We start from the raw sequence: 16,085 nt of genomic DNA on the forward strand, positions 1-16,085 counted from the left end.
CAATAGGAAACAACGCGGCTCTCTCTCGGTTCTTCTGGGCTATGATGGGTGGATGTTTTTTCGGTCGCAGGGACGCCTCACGCAGCCCGGTAGGCTTTCTTCTTCTGTGCTGCTGAACTATCCAGAATCGTCCATGGTGAAGTGACACAAGTGACCCGCCTAACATAGTTAGAAGTGCGGCTATTGTACGCAGGAGGAAACGCCGCAGGGTTACATTAGCAGCCGGATTTTCCTGCGCGTAATGTTAAAGCGCACCCTCCGCGGCCGTCTCCCCGCGGGGTGGCTATGAAAAGTGGCCAGTCTGGTTTTGTTTTCTCCATCCACTTCCAGCCCCGCATGGAACAAAGTGTGCTTTATGAAACATAACCTGCGCCGTGAGGTGGATACAGGCGGTCAGCGTGGGGTTTATATGTCGCAACGTTTCTAGCCGAGAGTCCAGCGTCATTCCCGAAATCATCATGAGGACCACCGAGGAGCCGGAGGGCTTTGACGGAGAGGCCTCCAACACCTCCATGATCTCCGGGGCCAGCAGTCCCTACCAGCCCACCACCGAGCCCGTCCACGCCAGGAACGTTTTGGGAGGGATAAGGTGCGACGTGGAGTACCTCAAGTCATACTTCGGGATTTTAAAGGTGGTTGAAGTGGTAAGTTTGAGCACCAGCGCACACTGCTGCCATGTTTAGAGATGTACAGCCTCATAAAAGTGAGTAAAACAAACTATGACTCTACTAAGCAGTCACTAACATATGGATAAAATAACTCCATAAAGCTGAAACTACTTTACTGTGTTCATTAATGTCTTACTTATTACTTACATCCCTGAAAATGAACACTGTAATTCAAATCGTCCTGGTTTACTATGCACAACATCTCTAACAGATGTACCTCTGCCCGTGACATGTGAAGGTGTAGGGGTGGGGTTGCTAAAGATCTCAATTCAGCCATGCTGTACAAAGCTTGCCAAACATGTGAATGTGTATTTATTTTTTCAGTAGACTCTTATTTTGAAGGATTCACATTGGCTCCAACAAAATGGCACAGTACTACAGTATCCAGCAGTCCAGTATTTCTTGTTTAGCGACTGTAGATCTATTCAAAAACTAACCTGACGATACCTGTGAAGTTGATCAGCTCCTGAGTTGCTGAATGATTGTCACCATTTCTTTGTCAGGACATAGTGGTCCCTTGACAAACATATTTTCCCTCACATCTGTACACCTAAACCAGATGTCTGAGCTGAGACAGAGGCAACAACAAAGCCGAATGAGGGCTCCCAAAGCTCTGACAATTCACCAGAGGAGGAAATATCTATCAAGCCAGAGCAATTTCTCTTCTTCTGGTGCCAAAAAACTCAGACACAGCTCGGCCTGCACGCTCACATGGAGCAGTGTGTCCGCAGCAGGAGAAACCATGGCACTGAGGAATCTAGCAATTACCTCTAACAATGTTTGTGGATATCACAAGCAAACCAAAAGTCCAAACTGTTGAAGATTTGTCCTGGCTTCTCTGCTGCTTTACTTTTAAAACTTTAGTTTCACTTTAAGAAAATGTGCATATTTCTGTGGGTGGCTGAGAGTCCCACTGGTTTTACAGAAGAGCACAGTCAGCCCTTGCTGTTGCACACACCTGTGATGTTTACCTCTGTGTATGTGGGAAGTTAGGATAGGACGCCATCTGTCATCAGCGTGGGAGACGTTTGGAGGAGGCAGTAACTCAGAAGAAGATTCATATTCACAGTCTTCATCTGTTTCACAGCAGATGATAGAATATTGACTCCTCAACGTTTTATTTCTGTATTTCTTTAACATTCCTGTAGCTGCAGCACAGATAAAGAAATGTAGTACAATAAAACCATATGACTGAGTGGGCAGTCATGCTTGTGCCTGGCTCCATGCTTCTAAAATGATTGCCCATACATGATGAGATTCCTCTCTGTAACACCATAGTGGCTGGGCATCATTTCAAATTCTTGATACTTGTGCCGACACAATCCCTGAATTTCTGTACTAATACAATATGTCCTTTTGATTTCTGGCATTAGAAAACAAACATTTTGTTCAACAAATTGGTAACACTTTACAATAAGGCACAAAAAAATGTGAATAGTTAGTTAATTAGGAACGAGTAAGGAATTAATCAGGAACAACTTGATAGTCAATGAATCGTTAACGAGTAAATCCTGAAAACTGGTATTCAGGGACTATAAAGTAGATGATGAGTTTCTAGATAACAAATTGGGTAATACCATATTAATTAACTTTCTTTATGAGTTGTTCCTGATTAACTATGAACCCACAACCGAGTGGCGCAAACAAGTAATGATTCATTCATTCATTCATAGTAAAGTGAAACATAATATTGAGTATTTACCAAGTAGAGTCATTAACTACTAATTACTTAATCATTTATTACTCTTTTTGTGTTTCTTCAAGAAATGAAATATAATACTGAGTAATTACCAAGTAAACTCACTAACTACTAATTACTTAATCATTCATTACTCTTTTTGTAACTCAAAATCACAGTTATTCAGGAATTACTCAATTCACACAATTGATCAATTATGGAGTAGTTCCTGATTAATTCCTAACTCATTCCTGAGTAACCAGTCACATAATAAGCCAAAGTTCTTACATGTTAAGTGCTGACTAAACTCAAGCAGCTGTACAAAAACTTTGCCTAAAAAAAAAATATGATTTAATTGAGGCACTAACAAGGTCACAGTCTGACGGGACATTTGGTGCTTTTGGCGGTTTGCACCAAAAAGTATTCAAGTTCAGTAAATGACCCGACAAGTGAGCCTTGGTTTCAGCTCATTTCGCACCAACGCCCACGTGTGCAAAAATATGTAAATAAAGCCTGCACACAATATTGCACAGGGTACACTAATACAAACAGAATGTAAATGTCGCAAGAAAGCACATTATAACACAGAAATAAAACAAGTGCACACTTTTCTCTTTGCCTGTGAGTTTCTTAAGCCTTTATTAGGTACATGCACTAAAAACAGTTATGGTGCAGCTAATGTAAATACAAGTGTATAAGCACGATCTTAGTTACTATTACTAATCTTCTGTTTACACTTCTTATTTACTGAAATGGTTTGTTGAGCGCTGATACTGATTTTCCAGTTTGAGCTTGTCATAGCTCCTTCACTGACAAGGACAAGACCATTGAAAGTCATCCAAGTTTACATTCAGTATCTTAGAAGAGGCCTATAAGGCTCACTGCCAGGTGCTAATAGCTTCACTGGCTCACATTTTTTACAGCTCATTCTTTTGATCGTTCAACCTTGGTGCCAGCTCAGGCTTTGAGAGGATCTTTCAGAAACCGATAGATGACAATGCAGAGCTGACTGCATGTGATGTACTGTACCTAATGTTGCACAGTTTCTGCTTAATCTGTAAACACTGCTGTGCCAAAGAGGTGTTGTGCCTGTTATATATATCACTGTGTTAACGGAAAGTTGTTCTGTGGCTGAGAGGGCAGTAGTCGTGTGTTGTTAATAGATCATCTTTTTGCAGAACTCTGTCATATGAGGTAATGATTAGCATCAATGCAAAATGGACTGGCACAGTACAGTACATTTTTGCACATGGAGGAATAATGGTTCTGCTGTATTCAATACTGATTGAATAAAGCTTTTGTGATGATGTCAGTTTTGCCAATCATCGCTCAAGCGTTAGTGGGCCTAAATTCCTCACCCACCCTTCTGGCAATGTCCATGCTTCCTTATGCCTTTGTCGAGGAAATGTTGATTATATTACCTCCACACCCAGGCCTTGTTTGCACTAAGGCAGTCGTTACAAACCACTGACCTTTGCACTGACCTACGTTTACTGAGAAATTCTCTATTTCCCTCTGCTAAGTGCTAAGTCGTTGCTTGTAGTTGCTTCACACTAAAGCTACAGTCAACATGTCGTTCCTTGGATGAATGGATGGCTTCTGCTGCTGACCCTGTACTGATCAGAAACAACCCCCTGTGGGATGTAACCTGACCGAGGCGTGTCCACCTTAACAGCCGGTTTGTCTTTGTCCCTTCACTGAAATAGGGTCAACAAAGTCCAACTGATATTCAGCTCATGTCCCTCTACACTGACAGCAATTTGATACCTTGTAGGGCCTGACAGTAACACCAGTCAAACTCTCTTTGTTTCCCAGCAAGCCTCATGGTTTCATGATCAGTTCACTCATGAACCCAGGTCTCTCTTTTTAAAGAACTATCGTAGCAAGTGGTAATTAAATATTATAGTAAGGTTTCTTTTTTCAGTCTGTGGATGTTGTGTAATGAAGTTACCAGATGCTTCTAAATGTCAGCGAGCACTTCCTGCTCTGAAAGAGATGCCACATTCTCTTCTGGTTGAAACATTACTTATTGGGAGCTTGAAGGGAGACCTAAAGACAACAAGAACCTGTGTCCACACACACTTACCTTATCCTCTGGATTGAAATATAACCCGCATTCAGGCTACATTTTCCATCACATACACAGCTGTGGGCTCGTGCTGAAGCATATTCAACATTTTGGGTGCTTTTTTTTTTCGCGTACAAGGTCCCAGAGCACTTTGACTGCAGCATCTAGTGTTGCATAGTCTCCGCTGTGAGGCCTCTTTTCTCCTCCATTTATTTTCTGTCCTCAACAGATGGTGTATAAGAAGGTGATCTGGGTCTAAGAGGCCTCTAAAGGCAACTAATAATGTGCATAATCCCAAAGATAAGGATGTGCGTGCATGATCATGCACGGTGAACAGGTTGCATTGGGGTGAAGGTTGACATAAAATCATTACTTACAAGATTAGCCAGTATGGTGTCTTGTGATCCCCCGCTCCTCCCCTGTGGCTGCGTGACACCTGCTACACAGGGTCTTGGGGAAAGCAATATGTTTTCTATGAGAGACATGACATCATCCCTCAGCCCAAGCAGCCCTCCACTCCTGTTTGGGTGTAACCTTTTTGGTTGTGTTACAGTTACAGACACACTGCTATCCAACTACATGCTCTAATGAGGCTTCGACAGCAGCATTAATAATGGCAGGCCTTGTGGGTTTGCATTCTTATGTCTTTTCTTTAGCATCACTGGTAATGTGCCTCCTGGACGTGCGTTACTATCTGTGGCATTTAAGTGTTTCCTGTGCGGTGACATCTCAGCCAAACTGGTTGGAAGGCTATCGAGCTGCTGAGAGCCAGGGGAGAGGAGGAGGGTTCTTCTGCTAATGAGACTGTTTTGTTCGCAAATACTTTTGTGCAGCAGTGTCATCCAATGAGATGCAACTAGCTGTGGTGGTTTCATGTTGGATTCAGATTGGATGCAAATCTTCATTGGGTTTCAATACTTTAAAAAGTGTTAAACTTTAAAGCTTTTTTTACATGATTGCTTTTGAGAAGTCAGCTCCTTAATACACAAGGATCAAAGTTTTAGAAACAACAGCTTCAAGAGTCTAAGAGACTTTTCTGCAAAAGAAAGAAAGGAGACAGATGTCTTATCTCCAGATAAAGCTTAGCTGTGCGATTGTTTAAGTTCAACTACTTACAAAAAATCCCAAAAATAGGCATACCAAAATTGAGCAAATATACCCATTCACTGTAAGTCTATTTTCGGCAGAGATTTTGCAAAATCATTGTCCCTCTTAGGCCTTTATAAATAAGGTCTATTATGCACACACCGAGACACGTACACACATACAATCAGTAGGTGACAGCTCTTACTCCATCAGTCTGAACATAGCTTTGCATACAGTCTCGGCCAGTGATATGTGTGTATTTATGCTTGATACTGACTGTATTCATCTATTCTGGTCACGTCATTTGTTATGGAGGCAAAACATTTGTGAGGATGTTAAGATTCTTTTGATATTGCACTTATGTTGGAGCCATCAGGAGCCCCATGTGGGTATGCGTTACAACACACTGTGTTACATCATGTATTTATAGGGCAAGTTAATGGATGTATGGAATATTGTGTTGTTTAATGTCTTCTATTGATAACTTTGGTTTTAAAAGAGCAATTTGTATGATATGGCCAGAATTTTAGTTGAGATGTCAATTGAAGTTAGCATGCTAACCAGCTAGCCCCGGCCTGTCCTGTCTCGAAATAGTACTTTGCAGCAGCAAGAGGCAATTGTCTGATAGCCCCCATTGTTTCCATATACCAGCTGTAATAAAAGAACAAAACAAACATAACATGTCAAGAAGTTACATACTCTTCTTTGTTCCTTGCTAAACAGAAAAATACAACTGAATATATATACATACTGAATTCAAGTTTCTCTCTTTTACCAGACTAAGACGAGTTTAATTGCCTTGTTAACTCATCTTAAAACACACTTCATTCACACTCAACATAAACAAAATAAAACTCACCAACAAAGTCTCGGTTTGTTTTTCCGCAGTCGCCTCCGGTTTGGTCGAAGTCCTCCAAATAAGATGTGAAAATATTTAAGCTCTGCAGGCCATTTTCACTTTCTGACGCTTCTCTCCCACTGCACACCTCTCTCATCCCCGCTTGACATGTCTTGTCGTTCCGAAGTCATAGTCTTGGTCAGAGCCACTGTATATCATCTCTGTATTGTATGCCCTGTTTCAGCCGGTGTTGGAGGCTGTCTTCAGTCCTACTTTGTTGTCCAGCTGTGTTCACGTCTTGTTCACGTTGGAGGAACTTTTTAATTATGATCATATTTTATAAATTACACCTTTAAACACATTGTTCATAGTATATTTATAGTGCCTGGCCTAGAAGCTTCTCAGATGCCAGTTTTCCGCTCCCCCTCCGTGTCATCCACTTAATCTGCTTCATCATTTCACTTCACTCTTCCATGTTGTCACGACGGTTAGCCCTACACTAACTGACATGTGATCATCTCTCCAATGTACTTCCTTCCCTCACTGACCACATCCCGAGACTCATGCCTGCACAATCCCCTTGACTTTGTTGCCCCAATGAAACAAAGGAGGTGGATTTAAAAGAGGTCAGTACCCTGGTTTAAGGATGATTTGTGAGTCTTAAGGCCCACTTGCCCTGAGCTTGAGTGTGAATAGTGCTCATCCAAGCTTGAGGTTGTCCACATTGCCTGCAATAATAACTGCCAGGGTATCATGTTTATCCAAACTAATATGCAAGAATAAAAACAACAAGACTATAGCAAAACTACCACAGTGCAATCCACGTGCTTCCCTACTCATGAATGTACGAACTTTATTAAAAAAAACTCAGTATAGTCGTGGACCAGATCATTACCTCGCAACCTTTTATCTAGTCATCAAAGCAACCATGAGCAGTGAGACAGTCAGTGTCTTGCTGATGGGGAAGGCACTGCTAATGAGGCAGCACTTCAGTCATCTGTTTATGGAGGAAATGACTGACTCTTGCAGCTTCTTAGAAACTTGACTCTGCCTTTGACTGTCTTCAAAGTGTTTTCTGCTCTCGTAGTGTTGTAACTGAGTTTGTTCTTACAGACATTGCCCATGTCTTCATGGAAACCAATTTTACCCACTCTGGCTGTCACATATCATTTGTTGTTGTTGTTTGATGTCTGTTTTGGAAGTTTCTAAATCAGCCATAAAACTTAAAATTTAACTCGGTATGAAATTACACAAACAGGAATTTCATGCAACTCCTAAGTACCTTTTGCAAAAGAATGAATTGGAAAATAAATACATTCTTTACACCCATGTAAAATTGTATCTGCTTTCCATAAACATTTGTAGATCCAATGTAACCAAACACTGTGATGACGAATCTCATTTCATATTTAAGTCCTTTACCTCAAACCAAAGAGTAATTTCCTGGTGGGTTTACACTTTGTGCTAGTGTTGTAGTACTCAAGATCGAGTCACCCAGAAAACCTTGACGCTTGCTGCCTTTTTGATTATTTTATCAAAAGGTTTCTCAAGAATTCTGTGAGAGTTTTTCTGCAAATGTGGATCAGATCAATTTTAGTAGTGCTTTTTGTATTGACTCGGTCTTGATACATGCTGGTCTTGGTTATGACTTGTTCTTGTTTTTGGGGGCCTCGACTACAACACTGTGTACCTCTAGTGTATAGACAAGAGAGAAGCGTAGAGAAGACACAGGACATGCCTTGTTGACAATGAAATTGATCTTTCAGGCACAAATAATGATTCTGAGGCAGAGAGTAAAAAATATTTCAGTGGTTGTGCTCAAAAGCTTGCCATGGACTTTTTCTTACAGTTTAACCTACAATCATCCCTCAACTCAGAACCCATCATTATACAATTTATTATATCAACATAAAATAACAAAACATCAAAACTGTCCCGACCAAGCAGATCTGGTCTAAACTGGTTTGACTTTGGCTGCTCCAGGTTTTAATGTGTCGCAGTGGCATTTTCTTTAGGTCTGTTATGTCTCTGGGACTTGGACCGGTCTGAGCCAATCGGTAATCTGTGTGTGGTTTCATCAGGGTCTAGATGGCAGGAGAACACCTAAATAGCAGAATTCTTCCCATACTGTGGTTTGTTGATGGAACTTGGCTGGATGGAGGCATCTTCAGAGGCTGCCAGGAGCGGGACTCATGAGATCTCCTCATGGCCTCCGGTCTATTCATAGGACGATCACTTCATCATCTGGAAAGCCTGGAATTTCTGCACTAACAAACAAAAGTTACAGAAAAAGGTTGACCTACAGTACCCTTTATGCTTAAGTATAACTAGTAAGCATTTTGATATGACTTTATATGTATTATTACATATTTACCTCAAACTATAGGAGACCCAGATTCCAGCCATACAAATCAAAGACATGGTGTAACTGTGTAAAAATAAACCGTATAGAGTTTACTCAACATCTCCTTATGTTGTCCTTCTCCTGTCTCTCTCTATTCAGGTTCTATCACTTATTGGATTCATCTGCATAGAGACAATCATGATGTGTTCTCCCTGTGGAGGGGTCTACTTCTTCGAGTTTGTCAGCTGCAGTGCCTTCGTGGTGACAGGAGTCCTCCTCCTGATCTTCAGCCTCAACCTGCACACCAAGGTGCCCCATGTCAACTGGAGCCTCACGGTAAGCACACAATGAAATCTGTCACCGCACCGTTTCTTGACAAGCGGTTTTACAAAAGTTTGAGACAAAATGGCCGCTGGGATCCTGCTCTCTGCGTGCTCTTAGGACCGCCTCTTTCTGGAGTTCTCTGTCCTGATTGGATAAACTGGGCAGGGATACCAGAATATTTTTTTTCTCTTTTACTGCATGAGCAGGAGGAGGAGACATGGGTTACTGACCAAAGACTCTATAACACTGATTACTGGTGGGATATAGAGCTATTTAGCAATTGTTTTAATAAGAAAATATAGCTCACAGCAGCTTTAAGCAGATGGTAGCATGCTAACATGGTAAACATACAATGATGAACATGATAAACATTCCTGCTTAACATCTGCATTTTAGCATTGGCATTGTGAGCATGTTAAAATGCTGACGTCACCATTTTGCTCAAAGCAACACTGAACATATGAGTACAGCCACGAGCCTGATTGTTGACTTTTAGTCTTGTTACTCTGTATTCAAGGCTTAAACTAATGTTATGTTTTTAATTGAAACTGTGAAGGTTTATGGTTTAACAGACAGAAATGTGTTGTCACTCCGTTTATGCTTGGAACTGGTTGGGAGGGCATACAGTTTCAGTGTTACCACCAGGATCTGCATCGTCAGCTGTAAGCAAACGAGCTGGTGGGTGTTCTCCATCAGATACTGGTTGTCTTTCTGAATTTGCCTACATATACACGTTGGTGTGTTCTGAGCTGCAGCCAAGTATCCTTTACAGAGGAGAGTGGAAAAAAGCAGTATTTCCAGAGGCCACACAGCGTACATATTCTAGTAAAGCAGTGGATGTTAAACCAGATGTCCAAATCCAACCATAGCTATCAGATTGCTTTATGGTATCCCTGCTACAATATTCCACCTCAAACATGAAGAGAGGGTGTGCCTCTGGCTTCTACTTTTGGCAGAGCGACACCAAATGAAAGCTTTTTACAGTCTCCGAGAGGCAGCTCATATGATCTAAAATCCTCCTGTTCGATCTTTTTCTGAGATGTTCTGTTCCTTCTCTCCTGAGGCTCACTGGTCTTTCTCATGTCGGCTCTGACTAGATAATTATTTTTCCACTCAGGCGATAAATAGTCTAGAAAAACATGCATTGTATTTGTGTGTGTTCGTGCACACAGACGTGTGTCGAAGCAAGTTTGGTTGTGGGTTGCCATAAGACCCACAGAAGAGGTTGTTCTTCAAAGAAGTTGCACTGTGGTGGGCTGCGGTTTGACTCATTGGTATTGCTGGAAACATGCTGCTAAGCATGAAAATATCTTTCATATCTTGTGAAAAAGAAGAAAGAAAATTTCCAGGACAACAAATTTTGTGTCTGCAACGACCTTCTGCTGTTCACTGTCGGTTGGTAAGCTGAAGAAAGATTCAAATTAGGTGTTGCTCTCTGTCCAGACTCCAAACTATGGTAGCTAACAAGCCTCTGATACTCACTTCCACTCGACACTTGTAGACTGCACCCCACACTGTTTATGTCTATCAAGTTCAAAGCTGCTCCAGTCACATTAAGCCCCTGGGGATTTCACCATGAGTAATCATTTCAGAGTGTTGTTAACCAACTGTTAACCCTTCTGCTGCCTTCCTCAGTTTCCAAACTGGACTGAAGCTGATGTTTCCCTCTCTGTGGAGTGAGCTGTTTCATGATGCGGTTGAGGGTCTCAGAAGGAGAGTTTTGATCGTACAATTATGTGCTACGTGATCCCATCTCCTCCAGTTCACCCTCTATGATGACTTTGGCAGTGCAGAGGGGGAAACACAGGCCCTAACCTCCTCTTCCTCCCCTTCAACACTAAAATGAATGCAGTCCTGGGACCTTGTTGTAAAGCCACTTGGTGACTTTTAGTTGTTAGGTTGAACTGCAGGGTTTAGTTTGCATGAATGAGCTTTGCGCAACCGGCTACAGATAAAAGCGGGCCACTCAGTGCATTGTTTTCCTAATTCCCACGGCCAAATAACTGTCGCCAGTGCTGAGGGGTTGTGAGACAGAAAAGGGGGCAACCATGAGGACACACAGGGAAGAACATTCACAGCCCAAAGGGGAGGTAGAGGGATTTTAGGGCTGCTATTCTCCTTTTAAAAGGAAAGCAACGGTTTGTGTGCCCAATACATTCAGGTTGTTTTGTTCTAGGAGCAGACAGTATCTCATTACAGTTAATGCATGAATTAACTTACTTCAGAGGGAACTAGGCTGTTGGTCGGTGCTAGCTGGACCACTCACAGCCTTACACACATTGGGTGTAACACAAAGCTACTATCTGTATCTATTATGTCACAAAAATATCTCTGCAGTTTGTTGTTACAGTTTGCCATAATTGCCAAACATATTTGTAAAAGTTTAGCTGCCAACAATCTATACAAACAACATGATATTTTAGCTACACCTTGTATTTCTGGCCTATTTGTTTACATTTTGGCAAATCTGCATGAACCCAGGAACTACTTTTTAAGGAACTAAAAGGATCCTTCCGCCCATTGTTGTCTGCATTTCCACCGTGGTCTAATGACCCCATAGATAAGGGAAATTGGTCAACTGACGTATGAAAAAGCGCTTTTCAGAATGTCCGTCCATCCTATTCCTGTGAACGCGATATCTCAGAAACACATCGAGGTCATTTCTTCAAATTTGGTTCAAATGTCCACTTGATCCCAGCACGAACTGATTAGATTTTGGTGGCCAAAGTTCAAAGGTCAAGGTCATATTGACAACAAATTTACACAAATGTCTAAAAGGATAAAATGATGTAGTTATGACATTTGATATCCAAATGGTCAGAGGTTCAATGCACTGTGACATCATAATATTCTGCTGAAAATGTTCCTCCCATTATTCAACGCCATAGCTCAGGAACAGCAACTTGACTGGAGTGTGAGGCGGTAATTGTAGTTACACATCATTTTTGTGCACAACAAAGATCTGCTGCATGCTTAGTTCTGATGTTGAGTTGTTGAAGCACAATGAACAAAAACAAACTGAATAATGCACTGCAAGCCCCACCCCCAATCTTCCGGTACTCTTGGAAAGTACTTCCTCTCGAGCAGAGACCTTTTGGGGGTAAAATAATGTCCCTGGAACTTAATTTAGACCCTGGTCCCTGCAGTGGAAGGGCACTTAGTTCCTCCAAATGTTCCTCGTCCCTGGGGAAAGTTCCTGCTGTGGCAATGTGGCTTTAGAAAGTCATGATCCTTTGGATCCTTTTACGGACAATAATAACCTGGATGGATGGATTAGTTTTTTTTAAAGGTATGAGCCAAGATCAGAAAATTATATTGGAGTGCCTTATTTTCTCTTTGATTTCTCAGATTTATGGATGTTTGTAGCGTTGTGTGATGTCTGAATGATCTGAGTGAGTTAGGACAGGAAGACAGTGGGGCAACAAAGATTACTGCAAATAAAACGTAAAGTAATGTCGTATTCTTTGTCATTACATCCCTTCTACTCACACATACCAGCTTCAAAGCATTCGCTGAGGATCACTGTATACTCTAGTGTAACTATGAATAAACTTAATTGATAAAACCGACAGGTTTCAACATAGTTTAAGTATGTTGTCTATATGTTAATCCATCCTTGTTTCTCTGTTTGAGTCCATGTTATTCTGCCGTTAATGATCTACATCTCTGCTGAATCTGCACACACACAGCTGAGGTTTGTGGTTATTATTAGCTATGGTCATTAATCTATCATCAGTTCAGACCAGAGACCACTTTACTCATGTTGTGTTTACTTAACTTGCAAGTGGAATCCAATAAAAGCTCTCTTGGTTTTGACAGCTGAAGTCTGCCACACAGGCAGACAAAAGACATGGAAATACTTGTTTCCTATCTTTATTTTTGTTTCAGAAAGAATCAGGGCATAGATGTGAAAGCCGGAGAGATGTTTCATCCCTGCATAAAGCTTTCTGGCCCTGTGTGACTCGCTGCAGCTGTCAAGAGAATAGATTTTTATAATTAGCGTTCTGCTGCATCCTTTAAGGTTTCCATAGTTGCAGTCCAGTGAGTATTTCTAGCTGCTGCCTAGAGAGCACATTGCTGGTGCTGGGCAGTATGAGAAAACTGATGTTTTTTTCTACATTAAAGTATGTAAACCTATTCCAGTAGTAACCCAAAATAACTTATGAACCTGAAAATGAGCATAAGATGTCTCCTTTAAAATTTCACATAGATAAAACATGGGGCTTTGTGCTTTTAAACATGTATACGTAGTTGGTCTAGTTTGACCAAGAATTTCCCAAAATGTGTAACTTCTTATCCAGGGGTTGAATACAATGGATTCATATCAAACTTAATTTCCAAGATTAATAACGTCATTCATATATTTTGAAAGCATACTAGCTTTGTTCAGTACTCTGAATCTCAGCAGATAGAGAGAGGTTTGTAAAACTACAATACGAGCCAATAATAAGCCGGAGAGCCAGTGGTTTGGTCCAGTCTGTGCATGTGTTATTTAAGGTTTTACAGAGTGCTGGCCTGGTGAAAACGTGGAATGTGGAAAAGAGTAAGGCACAGGGACTGAACAGACTGGATCTGGAGAGAATATGGGATCTGAAAAAGCTCCTCTGCACATGAGAACAGGACACTGGGACGTGAATACGCCGTATTTCCTGTTTAACCAGTTGGGCGAGATAAATGTGTGAGTGTGTGTGTGTGTGTAAATGTGAACAGTGTTTGTAGTGTGTGCGCCTGAATGTCTGTTGAGATGTAGGTTGATAGTGTGCGTGTTCTTCTGAAGGTTAGCATAATAACACTGGTGCCAGTTAGCCTGACGTGTTATGGTTCCATATTAATGCATTACCAATTAAACTGCAGCCTTTTGTGTGTGTGTGTGTGTGTGCTGAGCATTGTGTGTCATATGAGAGACCATGTTTGCCATGATCACAATCACGCATCTGATCACGAGGGCCGTGCCCCAGTCACGCTGAGCACTTTATAATTAACCCTTCCCTCGCTGTCTGTGCTGCTGAAAACAGTCAGTAAAACATCAAAGGGAAGTATCTCTTTCATTCTCCTTCTCACGTGTAAAAAGGAGCGGGGTGGAGGGAGTTATGTGCGTGTTTGTGTGTAATATGAGGTGCTAGGTAGCTTTTAAGTATGTGCTGTTTGCTTCTTTTGCTCTCCTGCTGTTTTAAGCACCAGGATTCAGTCTAGCGTGTTAGATGAGTGTGAGCACTGTTTGTTTGTTCAACATGGTATAACAGCATCCCGGATGTCCTACCTGGATGTTGCATCAGCTTTGTTGCAAAGGCTAAACGTGTCAAGAAGGTGTCGAATGTTTTTGGACTGTAAAAGAGATTAACTCATCAGTAGCATTATTATCATTGATACAGCTCCACTGTACTCGTACACAGCATTCATTTTGTAATAGATTTCAAATTTCATGATTACATTAATGTTTTGAATAATGTGCTGGGGTACACTGTGGGTGTGGTGTAACAAACACCTCCTGCAGTAAGGAAACATTTCTTTGGTGTGTTGAAAATGCAAAATGCAGGAGCGAACTGTTGTATTATTGTAGCTTTAAAGGACAAGTTCACCGAAAAAAATGAATGCTGTATGGAGACATTTATGTTCTTTTTAAAGTCCCATCTACTTCTGGTAGATCAGGAGAATGCTGCAACACTGTTTTACTGTGAACAGATAATGACTGAATTTTCATTTTTGGGTCAACGTTTCCTTCAAGTGCTTTAGGTAGATTCAATTAAAGTGTTAAGCCAACTATATGCAGTTTGATGATAGTTTGATTATATCGTAATTAAATGTATTCATTATCTCTACCAGGCCTAAGTCTGGAGAGGCCCTGTCAGCCTAATGTGTTTTGTGGACATTTACGACTTTATGCTCAAGGCCCTGCATGGCACAGCTTCAGTCACAGACTGTTTTTAACCAACACTGATTGTTGATTCCTTACTCCGACTAAACAACAGGGAGCAACCGCAGGTGGCCCCAGACACTCCAGGTGGAGTCTGCAATCTACTAAGCGCACTATTCGAGTTTATATATGATATATACTTCATGTGGTGTTGGAAACTTTAGATAATTCCTGATTTAAATCAAAAATGTTTTTGTCTGCTCATGTGGTTTTTTTTTTTTACATTAGCAGGAGGAGGTTTACTGACCAAACACTCAGTGATTACTGTTGGAATTACTTACAGCAGACTGTATTTTGTTATATTTAAGGCAAAGTGTGAGTAGGTTTTCTTTTGAAGTGCGATTAGTTGTTTTCAGGATTTTTTTTTTGTTAAATTAAAGATGATTTTTGTTGAAAAAACATGTTTGTATTCTTAAAGTGAGATATCTAAACAAATATTTTATTGGTACTTAAACTATGAAGTAAAGTATTGTGGCTGTATTATTGAGAAATTTCAAATGGTGCCTTAGTTGTATGTGATTATGTGTAAGTAAGATTGAATTACTCCTCCATGAATGGTATTTATTTAATTTAATTTCTGGCTTTACCGCTGACAACGTGACGAATGACAAAACTCTGCTTCAGCTGCTCCCTTCATGAAATAAAAATAGCACTGATGCACATCTGGAGTCTAATATTATCTTTTCTGTTTTTGTCTCCTCCTGCAGGACCTGGTTAACACGGCTGCCAGCACCTTCTTCTTCTTCTTGTCGTCTTTTGTGCTGGCCTGCATCAACCACAACACTGGAGCTGAAATAGCAGCCGTGGTGAGTTGTCCCAACCATTCGCTTTTGCCAAGATATACAAAACAGAAGACATATTATAAACCTCCTCTTATCAGTCAAGTTTCCTACCAAGGCACATCACAAAGGATTTATACATGTGTATAAATATACTGACGCAATAGAAGAGGATCAGATAAGACCTCAGCAAAGGTCTCATTGGGAAAGCTGACTTGTATTGTTTTCTTAACACTGGACCTTTTGTGTTTGTGTGTGTGTATTTTTAGCAAGTCTAGCTAAATTCATTCATCTGTATGTGTCCACTCCTGCACTTTAAAGCATGTAAGCCTTTAAACTTAATATTACTAGTCTGTACAGGTTTCATGTGATCTAATGTAACAACA

The 16,085-nt window shown here is 41.0% G+C and overlaps 1 protein-coding gene across 1 annotated transcript in view; it reads left to right on the forward strand.

Annotated features, from left to right (window-relative positions):
- Nucleotides 1-16,085, forward strand: part of cmtm4 (CKLF-like MARVEL transmembrane domain containing 4) — a 19,374-nt gene continuing 3,289 nt past the window's right edge. The window contains exons 1-3 of the mRNA XM_073465206.1: nt 1-644; nt 8,842-9,018; nt 15,628-15,726. Of these exons, the coding sequence (XP_073321307.1) occupies nt 459-644; nt 8,842-9,018; nt 15,628-15,726 (462 nt within the window). The 5' untranslated portion in view covers nt 1-458. The remainder of the gene's footprint in view (nt 645-8,841; nt 9,019-15,627; nt 15,727-16,085) is intronic.

Source organism: Pagrus major, chromosome 4 (assembly GCF_040436345.1).
Source record: "Pagrus major chromosome 4, Pma_NU_1.0".
NCBI lineage: Eukaryota > Metazoa > Chordata > Actinopteri > Spariformes > Sparidae > Pagrus > Pagrus major.